The 21,253-nt window shown below is 44.7% G+C and overlaps 1 protein-coding gene across 3 annotated transcripts in view; it reads right to left on the bottom strand.

Moving 5' to 3' along the window:
• Window positions 1-21,253, bottom strand: part of LOC137528104 (chondroitin sulfate proteoglycan 4-like) — a 157,990-nt gene that overhangs the window by 74,537 nt on the left and 62,200 nt on the right. Inside the window, exon 10 of one of the 3 annotated variants that reach the window (XM_068249389.1) lies at window positions 16,111-18,952. The exons of the other annotated variants lie outside the window; for them this stretch is intronic. Within the exon in view, the coding sequence (XP_068105490.1) occupies window positions 16,911-18,952 (2,042 nt within the window). The 3' untranslated portion in view covers window positions 16,111-16,910. Of the gene's footprint in view, window positions 1-16,110; window positions 18,953-21,253 lie in introns of those variants that run through there. 3 annotated transcript variants of the gene reach the window in all.

Genomic DNA, 21,253 nt, shown 5'->3' with positions numbered 1-21,253 from the left:
TCATGTCCAGGAATCTGTTGACAATCAGAATACTAACACGCCTCTCCCCTGCGTTTGATAGGTCCAATTCCCAGTGGCATAAATTTGCATAACATTTGCATTAACTCAAAATCATTAGCATCTCATTGACCAATCCTAGTGCCGCAGTTGCAACCAAACATCAGACAAAGCAACTCACATGTAATAAATCATAAGTTGAGGGTATTAATGAATAATTAACAAGTTTACTATCAAATTCCGTTTCATTCTGTTACCTTTTTCAAAATTTGGAGCCCGTGGATTCAATCTCACTATGGTTCACATTTACTCGCTTGATTCACAGAACTATGCTATGCTGGTTCATTTAGGTTAGACTTAGGCCAAGTTCACAGTGGTGCGTAGTGGTGTAATGGCCGCATTGTAACGCTTAGCGCACTGCAATGCACAACCTATGCGACTTTCATAGTGCAGAAGGAGCTTTGCGGTATAACGGGTTGCGGTATGGTAATGCACTGCATGCAGTGTGTTACCGCTAAACACACGCATTAACCGCAGAGGTGAAGCAAACTTTTTATTGACTGTATGCTTCACTGTACCTGACGCAAGTTAAGAAAAACATGTGGTGCCGTTGTCCAGATCCATTGCTGCTATCTCGGGGAACGCAATAGTCGCTATTAACGTGGTCTAACTGAGGATTCTAATGGAACACTGGAGATACCTTTGCAAATCAGGTCCTAAGTATCAGCATTACTCATGTATCTGAGATTTATTATTTGCACACCTTATCAGTACTCTTTAAAGTGTACCTGAGATGGGCTGGAGAGAAAAAAAAATTATGCATACCTGGGGCTTCCTCCAGCCTGATGGTTCTCTTGCGCTGTCTGGTTCCTCCGCAATTTGCCCCAGCAAGGCCTCCAGTCAGCGTAGTCCCCCATCGCGCTCCCATGGCTGGGAGCATTCTGCGACGACAACAGGAGCGCAACGGGCAGCCGTAGCCGGGCATGCTCAGTACGCCTCAGACTAGAGGACTTTCTGGGGCAGATTGTGGAGGATCCAGATGGTGCAGGAGGACAGCAAGGGAGCACTTAGCATGGAGAGGGCTGGAGGAAGCCCCAGGTATGTATAATTTTTTTTTCGCCAGCCCATCTCAGGTTCCCTTTAAGAGCAGAATGAAAGTTGGGAAAAGCAGGAAAGCTGTAAGTGCTAGCCTGGCTGAGAAAGCACAGACAGGGCTGTCTGTTACTGGAGGGCTGTCATACTGGGGTCTGCCATGGGGTGCTGTCTATTACAGATCAAATACTAATGAATTGCAATATGCAGAGTGTAAGATAAGACAGCGGCTGTATTGCTAACATACACAGCTACTCCCAATATGCATTGTGTGAGCTGTCATCACAGTGCTCTTTCCAGAGAGGGACAACCCTTACCACATCTTATCATATTCCGTTTAGACTGCTGGAACACCCTTCCTCTCGGCGCTGCTCCACTTAGCAGACTAGATTCTCTCCAATGTTTAATGAAGGGTCCAGCCAATCTACACTGCCAGAGACTAGGCTGAGACACGGTCCAGCTACCAAGGCTCACACAGTCTGCTACTGCCTTTCCTCTGCTCCATGGTATTTCTCTTATGTAACCCCTGGTCCTGTACCAATGGCTTAGGAGTTGAGGGTTCTGTGCAGTATCTTACATTGTTGTATGCACTGCACTGTTCCATACAGAGAGATGAGCTCTAAAGTTCCGGGGATCTGTTGGAGCCACTTCTCCAGCTCAGTCCATTGCCCCAACCACTACTGGAACTACATTGGCCTTTACTGTCCACATCTTCTCTACTTCCTCTTTCAGGTCCTGGTACTTCTCCAACCTCATTCCTATCACTTAGCACTACTACATCTACCCCCAATGCTGTCTCCATGTCCCTGTCTGCATCTATCATGTCTAGTTTAATAGCCAGTACCTATGTGTCTGTCTGGACTTTGGAGTCCCACAGGATCTTATTTTTGTTATTCTCTATAGTTTGGGAGGATTTAGCCCACACAATGTGATGATATTCCTGTACGCTGTTCCTAAATGCATGTTGCTCCCTACAAGTGTAGGACTGTCTCTGGGGCTTTTGCTCTTAGCATGCATCTTGGCTCCTGTTTAGTGGGCTACATCCTTATTTCTATGGTTCTGGTGCCTAGTTTTGTGCTGATGTGATCAACACCTCAGTGCTATCTGTAAGTTCAGTCCAGTCCTTTCCAGCCACTGGTAGGATTTCCCAGTAACAGCCATCTCAGCTATCTGCCAATAGTACATCACCTGGAGAGTCTTGTCTTGCCATGGTACTTCCTCTATATGAACTACTTTCCATGTCTGTTGCTGCCTCAGGCAATCTCTCAGAGACTCATCTTTAGGGTTTTATACAGTACAGTAGGTCTGACACTAGATGTACCACCTGTTAGCTTTGTTGCTGGTGTAGTCTCTGAGAGTTAGACTTGGGGTGGAACCCCTGTGCAATGTGAGAAGCTTCCATGCTTTCAAATTGGCATTCTCCATGTCCTGTACCATTGCATTCTTATAGAGTTATAATTATTATAATTGATTTATAAATTGGCAACATATTCCACGGCACTGTACAAAGTAAGATATATATATATATATACACACACACACACACACACACACACACACACACACACACACACACACACACACACACACACACACACACACACACATATATATATACACACACATATATATATACTAGCTGATGGCTAGCCGGGTATGTATTTGGCTGGTATGTGTAGGCTCTGCCCACTTTTTCCTAACACACAATTACTCAATGACCAAGCTGGTGAGCTTTGCAGTCTTTGGTATCAATAATTTGCATTGAAATCAACCCATTCTGATTGGCTGTGGCTCCACCCCCTTTTCTGAATTTGAATCTCAGTCTCCCCATGACCAACTATACCAGATTTGAGGCTTGTGCCATTCACAGTGCAAGAATGACAGCAATTGAATACTCCCCTTGAAAATCAATAGGTGAATTTTGATTGGCTTTTGTAGGTGTGACGCCGTCGATATGACATATCAAATGCGTCATGGAGTTACCAACGCTAGTTCTTTGCAAACCACCCAAACTGACAGTTTTTGGTTTAAATACACTTTTTTTTCCCTTCATGGTCAGTTAATTAGCCTCCTGTTGAAAAGATTCTCTGCCTGCACAGGGGACCCCCTGAGGTGTTTATGACCTCATCCATCAGGTGAAGGGTAGATATCAGTTGACAGAAGCTCATAAATTGTAGCTTTCTCCAGCCTGATCGGCACCGACCCACCAGGAGTCCGACACCTAGCTGCCTTGTGGCCTGAGTTGAAAGGAGACAGGAATGATCCTTATCACGCCATCTGGGCACCCAAAGATTCAACCAAACTGTAGAAACTGTATTTAATAAATAGGCACAATTTGGTAATATTTCTGGTGTTCCCAAGATCGCAGTTCCCTCAAATTCCCGGAGTTTATTTGATTCCACATGACACTGGTCCTGAGAGATTTTCAACCCTCTGGATCTTTCGGAACCAGTGCCAGTAAGGTGAAAGGGGGGGACGGTGCTATTAGCGATCCAGACTCCTCGTGTTTGGTATTAGCAGATTCACACACTTACGCTGATTGTGAATATTCATTCGGGTTCTTGATATTACCTACGGGCATGCTGAGAGCGGGCAAAATATGAATTGGCCCAAAACCTCTCCCTGCCTAAGGGGGCATTGCCTTATTCAAATTGCAAGGCTGGACTTGTATGTGTCATAACTCCTCCCACCTACAGTGAGGAACAAAACTGACATGATCCAAAAGTCCAGTGTCCTTTACCTTCAATCTGATGCCTAGTAACATCCTGGCAGCCCGCAGGGACACGGGCCAACCTCCATCTTTGAACTTTCTAACAAAGGCCTGTTGGCCGCATGGCAACCGCCATTTTGGGACTTTCGCCAAAGACTTGCGATTGCCGCATGGACTACCAAAAACGGTATTTGAACTGTATATAATCAGACATTCTGTTTCTCTTCCTCTCTTCTCTCTGTCCAATCAATCTGTTCTAAAATAAGCTGTGTGTATGTAGTTTAGAAATAAACTAACGATTTTATCGTTCAGTCTTGTGCCTGTTCTGGTCATCTGATTGCTGCTATAACGAATCTGCCCTCTGAAGAGTCAGTCATACTACCGCATTGTTTTATGATTTGCTTATGATTGTTGATTTGCTAGCTAGGTTGTAAATAACCGTTTCTTCCTTCTAGGATTAGCTAGTACCAGATTTCCTGTGCGAAATCGATAACTTTCGTTCCTCGATTGTAAATACAATTCGAGATTGCATCATATAGGGACCCAGCAACCTTTCTTTAACGTCACATTGCTCACAGTCTTTAAGCCGTCGGAAGTGACTATTCCCCGAACGGTGACTTGTGCGTGTTGAACGTGATTGGGCTGGCTACCGTATTATGATAGCGGGAGTCTCTTTCCTCCCTGAACTTGAGAGAGTGGTGGCAGTTACTTTATTTACCCGATTTCCAGCGCGAAATCGATATTTTTAGTTTACCGCATGTATATACAATCAGAATTGTACATGTATGGGCACCTCCAACCAATCTTAACCGTTTACTACGCACACAGTGAATTTGCCTCCAGCAGTCTCTAGTGCATGAGACCTGCATGGCAACAGTGGCCTAGTAATACGGGATTGGTGGATGTTTGTCCCATTACATATTGTCGGCAGCTGCGCGACCAATCTTTATTGTCAGTCTGTTCACCGTACTTCCTGCGTATGCTAACGGGAGCAGATTAGACGGGATTGGCACGCTCTGTCGCCCTTTTCTTTCTTACCTCTGACGATCCAGCAACCGGTCTCGTTGTCCGTCTGCGCCCGTACTTCCTGCGTACGCTAACGGGAGCAGGTCTCGACGGGATCGCAGGGCTGGATTGTCACAGTAGGCTCCACCCACTTTTTAGAACATTAATCCCAGTCACCCAGTGACCAACTGTGTAAAGTTTGGGAACCCTACCATTAATAGTGTGAGAATGGCTGCAGTGTACATTTTCCCAATGAAATTTGTATTTGTCTCTGCCCACTTTTTGGTTATGGGGATATATACATATATATATATATATATATATATATATACATATATATATATATACATAATAATATTAATACAGACAATGGTATACACCACTATACAAAATACAGAATTGGTATAAAATACAGAATTGGTAATCACAGGTGCAAAAGTAACATGATGAGTAAAAGTTATAACAAATTCCAAGACACAAAGCAATCATACCTAGAGGCAGTGCGTTTTTAGGATATCTAGTAAAAGTGCAACTTAGGCTTAGGACAAAGGAGGGATGGCATAAGGTAGAGCGTATGCTTGTCGAAAAAAGTAAGTTTTAAGGGGGGGCGTTTAAGATTTCAGCGGTTGGAGAATGACGGATGTGTTGTGGCAGTGGATTCCAGAGGAGAGGTGAAACATGTGAGAAATCTTGAATATATGAATGCGAGAAGGTGATTCTAGAGAGAGATAAAAGAAAGTAATGTGTAGATCTGAGATTGCGGTTGGGTTGGTATCTGGAGACTAGTGAGGAGATGTACAGGGGAGAGAGATTGTGGAGAGCTTTGTAGGTTAGAGTTAAGCAGGGCCGGGCCGAGGCATAGGCTGGAGAGGCTCCAGCCTCAGGGCGCAGTGTAGGAGGGGGCGCAGAATTCATTCAGCTGTCATTCCTAATTGTGTTTGAAGCAGAAAGAAATAAGAAAAGGGGATACATGGCAGTGACTGCAAGCCAGATAACTAGATATTAAGGTGTTGGGGAGGTTGTGGGCCCTGTGGCCCTCTTAGTCTAATAGCAATCAGTGTGTGATGGCTGGGGTGGCAGGGATGGAGGGGCGCACTTTGGTGTCTCAGCCTTGGGTGCTGGAGGACCTTGTTCCGGCTTTGGAGTTAAGAGTCTGAACTGGATGCCAATAAACCCCTTCAACATCATTTCCTATTCTATCCAAAACGAAAACCAGTCACAAGATGCAAAACTACTGTATTCCCAGTGTGGGAAGGGAACCCAGGACTGCAGCGCTGCACAGTAATGTGCTAATCCCTTCCCCACCAACTCTTTAAATCTCAGCTGAATATTTGTCTATCTTTCATGTGCTCCAGAACACTCCACACAGCAGAAAGCCCAGCAGATGGTATTGGTTAATTTATTAGCTAGTTTAGAAGCGGAAGAATGTCAGAGTTACACATCCAAGAGGAACTTTGAGGTCAGCTGTTGCAGGGAGTGAACAAAACCTCTGCAAATCAAGCTGTTTTCTCCCAATGCTAAGACATGCAGGGGCAGCATTCCTCCAATAATTACATTACTTTCTCCATACAATGGTCCAATTCATGGAACACAATAAAAGAGGGGGGATAAGCCATAGGTGAAGTATAAAGTCAGTGAGCTGTGCACCACTTGTGAATGTTGCTGTAACCTGAGGCTGCAGAGAAACCGAACCCTTCTCCCTGTACAGAAGCCGGGGCTGCCTACATAGAGCAGAGAGGGACACCCTATCCCTGCTGCAGAGCTCATGTCTGTATGTGGGCACATTACATGCAGCACGTGCCATGCTGTCAGCACCTGGACAAGTGGCAGGGCAGTGTTTCTTAGCATTTCATTGGTATGTAGCCCTTTTGAAAGCCTGTGCTCACCAAATTCCCCCTGGTATGGCAAAGATTATCTCGAATACCCCTTTAACTCAAATATATTTAAAAGTAATACATGGCAAGTGTTTCTCAACAGTTTCCAGGCATTTATAATTGCTTTTAATTAGCTAAAATGGTAATTTGGTGATGTTGTTTACATAGGATTTATAATTTTCTATAACTCTCAATTTGTTATACTTTAAAGGACACATCTGGCAAAAAAAAAAAAAAGTTTCACTCACACGAGCTTCTCCAGGCCCTAGAAGTCTGTCAGGTCCCATGCCGTAGTTCCGCTCTGAGCCAGGCCTCTGCTCTCCCCTCTAGAAGACCCGACACACCTTTTTGAACATATTAAAGCCAAAAGTGCCATCTTGGAATATTGTCACATGATAAGTAAAGGAGTCAATTTTTAGGTCCTGCGGCTGCTGCAGCTGCCCAGATTGCATTATCTCCACTGTTCAGATTGCAAGGGGGGTAAGAACAGTCTAAGGACCCCTGCACACTGCAAATCCGATTTGCGATTCCGATTTGCTGTTCCGATTTTCCCTGGATGCTATCAAAACAAAAACACAGGAAAAAACGCAGCATGCAGTAACGATTAAAAATCGCAAATTGGAATTGCATGTTAAATCGCAAATCGGAATCGCATGTAGTGTACAAGAGGCCTAAATCTGTCTGTGGCACAGAAAGCGGTTAGATACAGGGGTCCTGATCAGCTAATGAAGATGTTTGGACAGAAAACAAGGTTTGCAATTGAGCCTCTAGATAGACTTCGGACAGTATTTTTTTCTTTTGCCTGGAGTATGGCTTTAAAGATGGAAATAAGTTGTTCTCTCTATTATGAATGATTTTGTGCCACTTATTGCAATAGAAAAACACCACTGCTCTAAATGCAAAGCGAACTTTCCAGCGCTCATAATCAGCACTGCCCTCAGAATTGATCAGAAACTATTGATCATCTCTGTGAGAAGCCAGAAACTTCCTAATGACTGAATCTGCCTGTTCAACTGTTGTGAGCTCTGAACCCAGAGGGTGGTGCCTCCTGAGCCTCTGCCTGTGTTCCTTTCACTGCACTGGAGAGCAGCGGATCAACAGACATGTTGTCGGATCCTATGATACTGCCTCCCAGCTCCTGGGGGTATTTACCTCGGCAAGGAGAAGCCTCTGGATCCTAATGAGGCTTCCCCTGTCCTCCTTTGTCCCTCCAATGTCAGCCCCCAAACACCGGCAAAGCAAATATTTACCTTCCCTGGCTCCAGTGCAGATGCAGTAGCGGCTTTCCGATTGGAATCAGACAGAAATAGTAGAGCCCGATCGGGTCCGCTCTACTGTCGAGTCGCCAGTGCAGTAGAGCGGACCCGATCGGCTATTTCCGTCTGAGTCCGATTGGAAAGCCGCTACTGCATCTGCACTGGAGCCAGGGAAGCCAAATATTACAGGCGCTACTCGCCACAGCCAACTTCCTTGTCCGGTGTGGTTTTGGGGGAGCCAGTGCTAGAAAGGAGGGACAGAGGATGGGGGAAGCCTCGTTAGGATCCAAAGGCTTCCTGCTCCCGAAGTAAGTATCCCTCAGGGTTTTTTTTTAAATTACAGTGTCTCTTTAAGTATAGGATCTGTTCGTACATATCAGTTGAGTATATATCCGCTGTCTCCATCAGTTGAGTATATATCTGCTGTCTCCATTGCAGTGAGCTCCACCGTGCACGATAATTCCAGACACTGGACATGCTGTATATGGTATGCTATGTATGTCCAACAAACATTCTGGGAACAAGTGTTCTGTGCTGTGGATGGTGATGGCACATCGTCTGTCACTGTGCACAGCAGGAATCCGATGGTATGTGAATGAAGCCCTAGAGCCACAGTTTCCTTGTACCAGGCAGCATTCGGTGATTGTGCCGCTCTCGTATCAGTCTAGACTTGCAGAGTCATAATGAGATTAGGAGATGTAAATGTCAGTGATTCTAGCTATGCTATGCATGACCTTGATTTTCAGTGCCTGGAGTACAGATATGAAATCTGTTATTTCAAATATTCTTCCTCAGACCTTTTTCCGAGTAACATTTCAAACTTTGACTAAACAAAACTCAGTAAAAGCCATTTACACTGCATAATTTTGCATCCCAGCAAACCCCTGGGTAGACAATAAGGCCCAACACAGGAGAGCTGACTCTGCAGACTTCCTGCACTGCAAGCAGAGCAGACAGGTGCACATTTAACAGAGAAGAAACATGCATCACAAGTATATCTCTTGCACTGCAAGCAGAGCAGACAGGTGCACATTCAACAGAGAAGGAACATGCATCACAAATGTCTCCTGCACTGCAAGCAGAGCGGACAGGTGCACATTCAACAGAGAAGGCACACGCCTCACAAGTATCTCCTGCACTGCAAGCAGAGTGGACATCTGGACATTCAACAGAGAAAGAACGTGCCTCACAAGTATCTTCTGCACAGTAAGCGGACGGACAGGCGTACATTCAACAGTGAAGGAACGTGCCTCACAAGTATATCTCCTGCACTGCAAGCAAAGCGGACAGGTGCACATTCAACAGAGAAGGAACACGCCTCACAAATATCTCCTGCGCTGCAAGCAGAGTGGACATCTGGACATTCAACAGAGAAGGAACATGCCTCACAAGTATCTCCTGCACTGTAAGCGGACGGACAGGCGTACATTCAACAGAGAAGGAACGTGCCTCACAAGTATCTCCTGCACTGTAAGCGGGCGGACAGGCGTACATTCAACAGAGAAGGAACGTGCCTCACAAGTATCTAATAGGAGCACAAACATACAATGCCATTTTACCATATTTATCCAGATATTTTAACTATACACACACCTTAAAGGGAAGATACCAGGTAAAAAAAAAAAAGTTCTACTTACCCGGGTCTTCCTCCAGCCCCTGGCAGCCGATATGTCCCTCGCCCAGGGGCCCCCTCCGTTGGAGATGCGGACCTCGCCAAGTTGGCATCACGTTCACATGGTCTGGAGTGTTCTGAGCTGGCGCAGTACTTCTGCACCTTTGCAGAACGCTCCAAGCCATATGAGAGCGCTCGTGAGCAGCAGGGCTGAGTGCTCCCGCAGGCGCAGAAGATGCTGACCTACTGAGGTCGCATCTCCAATAGAGGGGACCCAGCGCCGCCGGTTGGGAGCGGAGCTGCGGCAAGGGACATGTCGGCTGCCAAGGGCAGAAGGAAGCCCCAGGTAAGTAGAACTTTTTATTTTTTAACCTCGGATCTTCCCTTTAAAGAGACTCTGTAACATTAAAAACGTCCCCTGGGGGGTACTCACCTCGGGTGGGGGAAGCCTCCGGATCCTAATGAGGCTTCCCACACCGTCCTCTGTCCCACGGAGGTCTCGCTGCAGCCCTCCGAACAGCCGGCGACAGGCCCGACTGTTCAATTCAATATTTACCTTTGCTGGCTCCAGCGGGGGCGCTGTGGCTGCTTTCGCTCCGAAGGAGGCGGAAATACCCGATCTCAGTCGGGTCCGCTCTACTGCGCAGGCGCCGGAGACTTGCGCCTGCGCAGTAGAGCGGACCCGACGGCGATCGGGTATTTCCGCCTCCTTCGGAGCGAAAGCAGCCAGAGCGCCTGCGCAGGAGCCAGGAAGGTAAATATTACGACACCGCTGTACGGAGGGCTACAACGAGACCCCCGAGGGACGGCAGACGGCGTGAGAAGCCTCATTAGGATCCTGAGGCTTCCCCCATCCGAGGTGAGTACCCCCCAGGGGACGTTTTGTCGTTACAGATCCTCTTTAAGGCAGGGAACTTGAACCATTCAAGTATATTTCATCACAGAGACAGGACTATATTGCTTACAATGTGGACAAACTGAGGTAGCCCATGATTAATGGAAATTATTGTCTAACATCAAGTTCTGCCACTGCACCTTTTAAAAAGCATAGTACTTCACCTCAGAGTATTAGCTCTGGTCTGAAAACATCATGTCTTTGGTGGAACTGGGAATGAAAATGATTATGGCGCTAAGCTGCAGTGCTGGCCACAAAAAGTTAATCTGTCAGCAGCAATGGAAGTAGGTGGGTGGGGTTAGATAATGGCCCTGTGCTGAAAAGCTCACTAGTTAGGGGACATCCACACTCCTTGTAACTTGCAGTTACCAGTGCATCTTGGGTTAGAGGGATTTTCTCTGCATCATATATGAAGATTGTGTCAGTAAATTCTCTGTCCCCTACTGACCCTATCAACAATGAAAAAGCTGGGAGAGTAAACAGGGGTTGTGGCTGCCTGTCCACAAACTTTTCATTTAAAATTTGGTTTTGTTTCACTACTACACAAATAGCAAAATGAAGTCATATGACAAGCTATTCTGGTAGCATTCCCGTCACGATGCTACACATCATGTGACTCCTGCTTAACAAAAGAAATTCTACTGTAATTGTAATGCTGAACTCTTCTTTTTCCCTCTCCTGTGTCAGACTCATGAAAAGCCAGCCCAACTGAGCTCAGTTATTATGGCATACTATTCCCATGACTCACTATCACAAGTCTACAGTCTACTGAACCTCACAGGCTCAGCCAAGTTCACCTGATTCATTAAATCAGGGCTCCACCTAGTGTCTGCTAGAGGGAACAACAACAAACCAAAGCAAATACATGGTACTTTGAATAAATAATTTATTATAAAATGATTTATAAAACAGCTTACACTTCACAGTTTGCAGTGAAAGAAGGACAGCTAGACAATATGGCTGTAGATTGAAATGAAAAGATAATTTTAATAAAAGACCTGTGCAGCACCCATCTATAGTTGATATCCTCAGGAGAATTAAAATTATTTAAAGAGGAGCTGTCAGCCATACTATCTCAGATCCCCTTCCCCCCATATATATAAGTAGATAAATACTTGCTCTACTTACATAACATATGTATTGAACTGTGCACATTTTGATTTTCTACAGTAAAAAAAAAAGAAAATCCTTCTTAGCATTTCCCATTGTAAGTGTTGCTATTTAGAAGCCAATGCTGATGTCATTTCCTCCCCAGAGCCGGCCCGCTCATGAGGCGGGGTGAAACTTTTGCCTCAGGCGGCAAATTTCCAGGGGCGGGGAGCCGGCCGCCGAGCTGGAGGGGTAGCTGGCAGGACGGGGGTATTGGGCCAGCGGCGGGGAGGGGGGTCGGACCCCCCCTCCCTCGCCTGGGTCCCCCGTCCTCCGCTCCCCTCCAGCCTTAAATAGAAGCAGCCGCTATGTGTAAGAGGAACGGGCGGGGAGGACTCACCTCTTCCTCGTTCCAGCGTGCGCTCCACTGACGTCACTTCCTGCAACGCTGCAGGAAGTGACGTCAGTGGAGCGCACGCTGCGAAGAGGTGAGTCCTCCCCGCCCGTTCCTCTTACACATAGCGGCTGCTTCTATTTAAGGCTGGAGGGGAGCGGAGGACGGGGGACCCAGGCGAGGGAGGGGGGGGTCCGACCCCCCTCCCCGCCGCTGGCCCAATACCCCCGTCCTGCCAGCTACCCCTCCAGCTCGGCGGCCCCCCCCACGGGTGTGTGTGTGTGTGTGTGTGTGGGTGGGGGGGGGGGGGGGCGGCGTTGGCAATTTTTTTAAAATTTGTCTCAGGCGGCAAAAAGTCTAGGGCCGGCCCTGTTCCTCCCTTACTCTCCTCTGCCTGATTGTGTATTCAATGCCTGCCCTCCACTATAGAAAGTGCATTGTCTCAGCATGAGAAATATTGGCCAATCATAGAGGAACAGAGGTGTAGGGAGGGGAAAACAGGAGGGAAAGAGGCTTCAACCAATCAGGCTGCATTAGTTAAGTCTAATGGGAAGAAGAGAAGCAAAAAAGGACAACCCAGCATGCCCTGCAACTTCCTTTTTGTGTACAAAATGTTGTGTGTACCAAATAAGAGTCAGGTAAACTGGGGAATGATCATTTATCAACAAGAAAAGTAATAGTGATTTTAACTTTTGATTGCCTGGTTAGCATCCATATTACTTGTTTGCCAGATAAAATAAAGAATTGGATCTCGGACCTTGAGGGCTGGAGTTCAACATCCCTGTTCTAAAGTGAACAGAGGTGGGCCAACAATGTAGATGGCGGATTTTGAAGCTGCCCAGAGGTCCTCTTTGAAGGGAAACTCCACATTAAAAACTAAATAATAAATTACAAAAGTGGTATTTCCCTCTAAAGAAGAACACTAGGCTTCTGGAAAATCCCCATACATGTTGCTGATCCGCCTCTGTTCATCTTAAAACTGTTAAAAAAAAAAAAAAGACAAGGATTAGCACATACCTTGAAATGATTGCAATTCTCCTTAGGGTAGCACCTTCCTTCTCCCACTGCACTGCACCAGCAGTAGAGATGTTAGGAATGGGTGATTCTGCTTCTTGCACCAACACAAGACTATACCTCCCATGATCCCGGACAGTGATAGCTGCTTAAACCCAGATGAGAACTGGTGTCTCTCTGCCATCTTGCTTGCCCATTCTGTCCCCCTTCCCATAACTCATCCTTTTCTTTCACCACTTTTCTCTACCTCACCCTCCCTTTTTCCTTCATATCCTTGTTTAACCCACCCAATCCTTCAGTTCGTTCTATGTCTTGCTACTCCTTCTCTCCTTCTAGTTCCCTGTCTCACTTGTCCATCTGGCATGAGTACCCTCTCCTTGTGCCTTTACATGTACATTGCAAAGAATACTCCCACTCAGTGTACATAAACCTTTTCTGTCCCCCCCCCCCCACAGTTGTGCCTCAAACTCCTCACCTTCTCTCCTCCCTCTGTTGCTCCTTCAGTCTTTCCTACTCTATGACCTTCATTTTGTACGGTGTCCCAAAACCAGACCTCCTCCCATTTTTGAGAACACAAAGTGATCCTTAAAAATCTGTCTTGGTCATGTCTGCAATGTTCATCAATTCGGCCCAGCGCAATTATTAAAATAAGCCTACTGTATATGATTGAAAATCTTTTTTTTTAAAACAGCAAGAACGCCATCAATACACTATAGAACTGCCAAACTTTCAAGATACTAATGTACCAGTGCATAAAATAGATAAAATAGCTCCTTAAAGAGGAACTCCAGTGAAAATAATGTAGTAAAAAAAGTGCTTCATTTTTTACCATAATTATGGATAAATTATTTAGTCAGTGTTTGCTCATTGTAAAATCTTTCCTCTGCCCGATTTACATTCTGACATTTATTACATGGTGACATTTTTACTGTGGGCAGGTTATGTAGCTGCTCCTAGCTGTTTTGGCTGTTAGAGACAGCTGTAAACAGCTAATTCCTGTCTGTGAACATTGTTACATTGTGGCAGTTTGCCCAGAGTACCGCGGTACTCAGAGCTTCTTGTGGGAGGGGTTTCAGCACAAAATCAGTCATACAGCGCCCCCTGATGGTCTGTTTGTGAAAATCATTATATTTCTCATGTAAAAGGGGGTATCAGCTACTGATTGGGATAAAGTTCAATTCTAGGTTGGAGTTTCTCTTTAAAGAGAAATGCAATGAGCAAAGTAATCAGCTGATACAATGGCTGACACCTTGCCTTTTCTGAGCTCTGCTCCTTTCTTAAAGCTGACTCAACTGTCTCCCGCTCAGCATATTTATGTTGGCAGTTTCACATTTCCTCCAATCTTAACATGAGATCCATCAACATGTCCGTTGTGGTCTGTTCCATGAATCGTTCAAAGCTGTAGTAAAATCCAGCCTTGGGCTACTTTCACACTGACACGTTGCATCGGACAATGTAATCGCATAGCAAATGCAGTGCAATTATATAGTAATGGTACCATCACATTGTGGTGCAACTGAATCTAAATAATGCAAGGCATGTATTGGGCATCATCCAGATTTACAATTGTAGTGAAGCTTAGTCCTTATGTGCTTCACTGTATGTGTTGCATCGGGCACATAGGCAAAACGGGACTTTTCCCCTCTGTTGGGCCCCCATTTTTAAAGCTATGCCCTGGGCAGTTCGATGTGGCTATGTAAGACTCCTTAGATTCCTGCACAAAGAATAATCCTTTCTATTGGATTAGGCTTTTGGCCTACAAAGATTAAAAAAAAAGATATATAAAAGTAGCAGATAGATGGCTGATATGGTCTATACTAGCCATATCAGGCAAACAAAGTATCTATGGGTGTTTTTATGCCTCAAATACTCCCTTGTGTAATCAGGAAGGTTTCACAAATTTCCATCCACGCCGTTAAGGAGATTCTGACAGTCTGATTGGGCGCTTTGCCTTTGCTGCTGTCCAAAAAGCAATCAGAACACATCAGCTGCCGACAACAATTTCACAGGTTTGTGGACAATTTCAAGCCAGAAGTAACAACATGTCTTGTCCTGAAATGTGGAACAGTGTCTTGGGCATTCATGAATTGTGATGGTCATGTCTAGGAGAACTCATGGAGAAGCATGTGATGAGTTTGGTCAAGTGATAGACATGTCTCTGATTTGCCAGTCATGATCATGTGCTAAAGCAGGATGTGATCACAGCAAATTAAAGCTTTGCAAATCTATTAGCTAATCAAACAAATCACATGCTTCCCCATGAGTTTTCCTAGACATGTCCATCACTATTTCCTAGACATGTCCATCACTATACCTACTGAGTGCGCTCTAGTGGCTGCCTCGCAAGCGCTTTGAGTCCGACAGGAGAAAGGCGCTATATAAATACTGCCATTATTATTACTATTCATGAAGGCCATGACCAGTATAGTAAGTCCATGAGGGCACTTTGTGCTGCCCATATCGCACTAAAAGTGAACCTGTGTCCAAATCTTGTGACAACATTAAATATGTTGCTATCTTATGACTGTTCTATACCTGACTACAATGTATTTTCAATGTGTGTGTGGTGTGTGTGTGTGTGTGTGTGTGCGTGCGTGCGTGCGTGCGTGCGTGCGTGCGTGCGTGTGTGTGACTGTGTGTGTGTGTGTGTGTGTGTGTGACTGTGTGTGTGTGTGTGTGTGTGACTGTGTGTGTGTGTGTGTGTGTGTGTGTGTGTGTGGTGTGTGTGTGTGTGTGTGTGTGTGTGACTGTGTGTGTGTGTGTGCGTGTGTGTGTGTGTGTGTGTGTGTGTGTGTGTGGTGTGCAACTCAGGCATGAGTCACACAGGTCCGCTCCTTCCTTCCTCACCTGTAGTCATGTTAATAACCATGAAAGAATAAGTGGACACTGCGCTTCAATTTACCTAGAAGTGTTTTTTGTATTTTTGTAACATTCTTATATTTTATTCCCCTTATTTCATACACGTTGGGTGCCTCTCATCCCCCATACCGTTACATGTTCACCCTCCTATGAAGAGGAGAGACAGTAGTCTCTACTTATAGCGAAAGCGACCACAACGCTGAGGGACCAGTCATCAACCCAAGTGCAGGACGGACGTTTCCCACATGTGCTGAAGTTGGTTGCTATCAGCAACCCTGGTTTGTATGTACCCCCCCCCCCCCCCTTTCATCTACTTTATACAATGGACTTATTTACTACACCATATTGGGCTCCTACTCTACTCGAGTCCTTTTTCATTAAGGTCACTTGAAATACTCCCCACATGTCACATGCTTTGCTTCAGTAGTCAATCAGCACTGTAAAATGAGATCTGGACGCAGGAGCTGGCTGAGCTTCATCTGGCGTGTGTAATTAATTAGTTTAGCAATATTATAAATATCAAAGCCAAACAAATCCTTTCAGGAAACGATAGCACCAAAATAGGTCACTGGTAGCATTACTGACATACATGTACTGTATGTAGCACATGTAAAGTCATTTCTAGTAGTCAAATACCAGCAAAGAGGTAGCATACACAATAACTGTTATTAATAAAGGCTAAATTTACCTATTATGCACTCACACATTAAAGACATAACATTATCAAAGCAGGAGAAACCAGGGCTGTGGGGTTGGAGTTGAGGAGTCGAATCAACTATGGGTACCTGGAGTCAGGGGTTTCATTAACTGAGGAGTCGATGATTTTTATACCGACTCCACCGCCCTGGGATAAACGCTAGGAGATTGGTAACCAATGCACCTAAAACAATGGCATCTGGTACCTAATTCTTCAGAGCCTTTTACTCTGACCAATACAAAAACACAGTGCCAAGATGCTTATAAATATATGATAATTCCTAGACTTGATTGAAAAGTACCTGAATGCTAAATTCATTTATGAAAGCTAAACAGAAATGGCTATTTTGGTAAATACCAAAAACATACATATTTATAAAATATATTTGATATAAATAATTGAGTGAACAGTGTTTGTTATACCCAGTACTGATTGGTTTTTAGGGTTGGATTAGTCTTCCGGTAATGCTCCATCATTTCTGGATCCATTTGCAACCAGGAGTTCTGATTTGGGTTGACATAAGGCGTTGGAGATGAATTTGTACCTGGATGGCCAAACCTGGGTAAAAGTAAAGGGCTTCCAGAACAGTTATCATTAGGTTTTTGAAGGGGGGTTACAGTGACATTAGGCACAGTGGTGCTCCTCTCGGTGTATGGAGATGGGACCTGAGGAACCATGCTATAGGAGTGACTTCTGACATGTGGTGGGGCCTTTTTTGCCTTTCGTTTCCTAATCAGAAACCAAACAATAGAAATGATGGCCAGCATCAAAACCGCAATAACAACCAGTGGGATGATGATTGAAAGGGGACTGGATTGGACTGGTTCTGCTTTAGAATCGACTGAGGTCCCCATAATAGTAGTTTTTCGAAAAAAGCTTGTGGTTGTCAGATCAAAAGACAAGACTGATTCGTTGGGATTTTGATTTCCCCATCTATTGCGATTGCCAAATTTTCTTATGGGACCTTCTGTTTGATTTTTGTTCAGCCAGTAGCTTGTGGTCTTTCTATCAAATCCCCGACTGGTGTAAAATAGAGACGGTGTGGTGGTTGAAAGAGAGTCCACAGTAGTCAAAGAGTCTATAAGCAGTGGATCATAGGGGACCAAGGAATACGTGAAGTAGCCAAGAGCAGGAGGCACATTTTTAGCTTTCAGCATGAAGGAAAATGAATCGTTGATCATGTCCTGATCAGTCACGTTAACGTCAACATCCAACAGTATGTGTCCAGCATCAATGTCACTTTGGGTGAACTTTTCAATGTCTTTGTAAGCATCCTTCTGAAAAATCTCTCTTCGGACGAGCTTAGCATACACCGGTGCTTCAACAATGAGGTACTCAGGGTCACTGCTAGTCATATTCGCCAGTTCTGTTGCATTAAGGTCCGGAGTCTTTAAAATGTACTTCATGCCTATTGGTATTTTTAGCTCACTTATAACATTTACAAGAGGATCCACAGAGATGTTCAGAACCTGCCCTGTAAGATTGCTTTCAAGAGTAAAAACCATCAGTTCAAAACTGTCTTGAGATGTGGTGAAGTTGGTCATGTGGTATGTAACTTTGCCAGACTCTATGTCCAACTGATCAAACACCACCATAGAGTTGTTGTTAACTAAGATATTGCCGTGCCTGGGTGACTGCGTTATGTCGTAATTAATGACCCTGCTTTTTCCATCTGTTGTAGCTGCTAGGTTGTAACCTGTAATGGTTACAAAGCTCTGACCCTGCACAAGCACAAGGTTTGTTTTGTTGACCAAAGTTATGGACACTGGTGTAACATCCAGATTAAAAAGTTTATACAGAGGTTTATGTTTACCGTCCGTCACGCTAAAATAAAAAACTCCTGAGCTCCGGCTTCCATCTTGTACAAACCAGAGGTTGCCGTTATTAATGTCGGCTTGTGTAAAATGCTCCACAGATTCATTTAAGTTGTCCATCTTCGCCAGAAAGCCATTATTTGGTTTGGTTATAACCGTGTAGGTTATGTCTTCGGGTGGATTATCTAGGTCTTCAACTTTCAAATTTTCTGGGCCAAGTGCAACAGTTTTTCCTTGCAGTACTCTCAGACTAGGCCGTTTAGTCTTCAGCTCGGGTGGTTGGTCATTAACGGGAATTACGGTGATGTTAAACATCTCCTCTGTGACATCCAAGTCTGGCTTTACAGCTGATTTGCTCTTTAAATTGAGCCAAGTGGCAAAAGTGAAGTTGTCTGTGGGTGACTCCGCTCCATCGTGTGCATAGGTAATCCCAAATTTATTCACAATGTACTGAGAAAAATTGGGTTTTTCTTTGGTGATATTTCTGTCTCCAACTATGATGGCTCCATGCATGGGCAGTGTGGTCACCTGGTACCAGACTTCATATGCGGCTCTTTGGGATTCTGGAAGTTTGGCCAGGAGGTTGGAAGCATCCAGCTTTGGCTTATCAATTTGGACTTTCCCTCCTTCCACCACAGATGCACCTAATGCAAAAAAATAAATAAAATGAAAAGCAGTAATGGGATGGGGGAACGGGTCTTACGGAAGACTATTTCCACCAAACCAGAAAAACACAGGGTTTTATATGAACAATTTCTCTGTTTATTCTTCAATCAATAATGACTTCAAGTTTGCGGACTGTACGTATGGACATCAATACAGGATTCCAAATCCCATAAAAGACTGCCTGACATGTGTTTCACGGTAAAAAAACCGCTTCCTCAGAGGCACACTGTATACAAACATCAGCAGTAGACCATATGTAGCCGCAATCTGTGTTTAAGAGAAAGTGAGTATTCAGAGCCGGTTCCATGCACGGTGTACGCGTCCATGGTCTCTTGCAATCCATGGACGCGTACACCGCGCATGGAACAGGCGCTGAATACTCACTTTCTCTTAAACACATATTACGGCTACATATGGTCTACTGCTGATGTTTGTATACAGTGTGCCTCTGAGGAAGTGTTTTTTTGACCGTGAAACACGTGTCTGGCAGTCTTTTATGTGATTTGGAATCCTGTATTGATGTCCATATGTACAGTCCGCAACCTTGAAGTCATTATTGATTGAAGAATAAACAGATAAATTGTTCATATAAAACCCCGTGGTTTTCTGGTTTGTTGGAAATAGTTTTTACGATTATATTGTGGAGTGGAACAGAACTACTGATCTTATTGTGTTTTTGATCTTACGGAAGACTGATGGCAAACCTGAACAAGGCATATGTTAAAAAGTACAAATTCAGGGAGTACATTTAACGGTTAAAATGATTTATATTTTCATGAAAACGCAGACTTCAAAATATTACAGGAAATCTGATTTGTTTCCTCATCTTCTATTTTTAAATTAGAACTCCAGGACACACAATATAAAAGTATTCCTTTAGTTTTGTCGGTTATTGTAAACGTTTTCCTTGCTCATAACATGCTGTAAAATACTGCTGAAAACAGCATTTCTGCTAACAACAATGTCCGTTATTAAATAAGTTTAACCACTGCCTGCCCCTCCATTGACTTCTTGAAATTGGGCACGGACGGGACTCCCTGTGGCACATGTGCATGCGACTGGTTAATCACATTAGCAAAATGGACGTTTATAAAACATGTTATTTTTTGCACAAATTCCTGCACATTTTAAAATGTCCTATTTTTGCAGAAAGTGTTTAAATAGACTTTTAGAAGCTATTCTTCACATCCCCTGTGTAAACAGTAGTAAGCCGCTTCTGACAGATACTGTGCTTTACAGAGAATCCAAGTAAAAAAAAATAAAGGGAGGACAAAATGGTACATACATAATATATACATCCATAAATGTATCCACTCCAGTAATACGTCCTCCATTATCCCCCGTCCAAGGCTCAAATTTTGGGACCTTTGAACCAGATATACTAGCAGTTGCACATGCGCAGGCTCCAGGACACTGCTCTGGCCGTGTTCCTGTCTTCACATGCACTGCTGATAGTGCTGTGAGCATGCGCACCGTGATCAGGACACTGCCAGGAACATGGCCGGAGCGGCGACCTGGAGCCAACTGCACATACGCGCAAAGCTAAATTATCCGGTTCAAAGGTCCCGACCATTTCTGCTCGGGGGCTCAATATGGGGTGGATTGTGGAAAAACGGAGCCTTGCGGGGGCAATGGTGGTGGATGCAGACCTGGAGTGGATACCTTAATGGATGGATGGATGTACCTTTTTGGCCCATTTTTAGTAACTCCGATATCCTTTAATATAATGTTGTTATCCATGAAGCTGTAAATGTAAATCGGTTTCTCTGCTTACCTGCATATCTCCTGACTCATGCAAGCTTTTGAGATATGCTGGAAAAACAAGATAAGGGCCCACCTCTCAACTTACATGAATAAAAGGAGGACATGCTACTAATGTATTGGTGGCAGATATCATAGGTGTAATGCTGGTGGGTCATACTTTCTGACCACCCAGCACAACAAGGCTAAGAGCTGGATAATGGAAGAGGTTACACAGGCTGCCCAGAGCAACTGCAGCTCTGGGCTTCTGATATCGCTACAAATAAAACACAATGGCAGCACAGTGCGATGTGCGCTGCCTTAGTTCGCAATGTGCTGCCTTAGCGATAGCAAGCATTCAGACAGGTACAAGACAGGACTATAGATTGGAGCGTAACTAGTAGCAACCGCAGCTCACAGTCCCGTCCACAGAAGCAGAGCAAGCTGGCTAACAACAGTCACCAGCAAGCATCCACACAGGCAAGACTACAGGATAGAACGTAACTAATAGCAACTGCAGCCTATAGTTACATTCCCAG

The sequence above is a fragment of the Hyperolius riggenbachi genome, chromosome 1, assembly GCF_040937935.1.
Source record: "Hyperolius riggenbachi isolate aHypRig1 chromosome 1, aHypRig1.pri, whole genome shotgun sequence".
Taxonomy (NCBI): domain Eukaryota; kingdom Metazoa; phylum Chordata; class Amphibia; order Anura; family Hyperoliidae; genus Hyperolius; species Hyperolius riggenbachi.
Note: the sequence above shows the minus strand (reverse complement) of the source record. Positions and strands in the feature narration are given on the sequence as shown.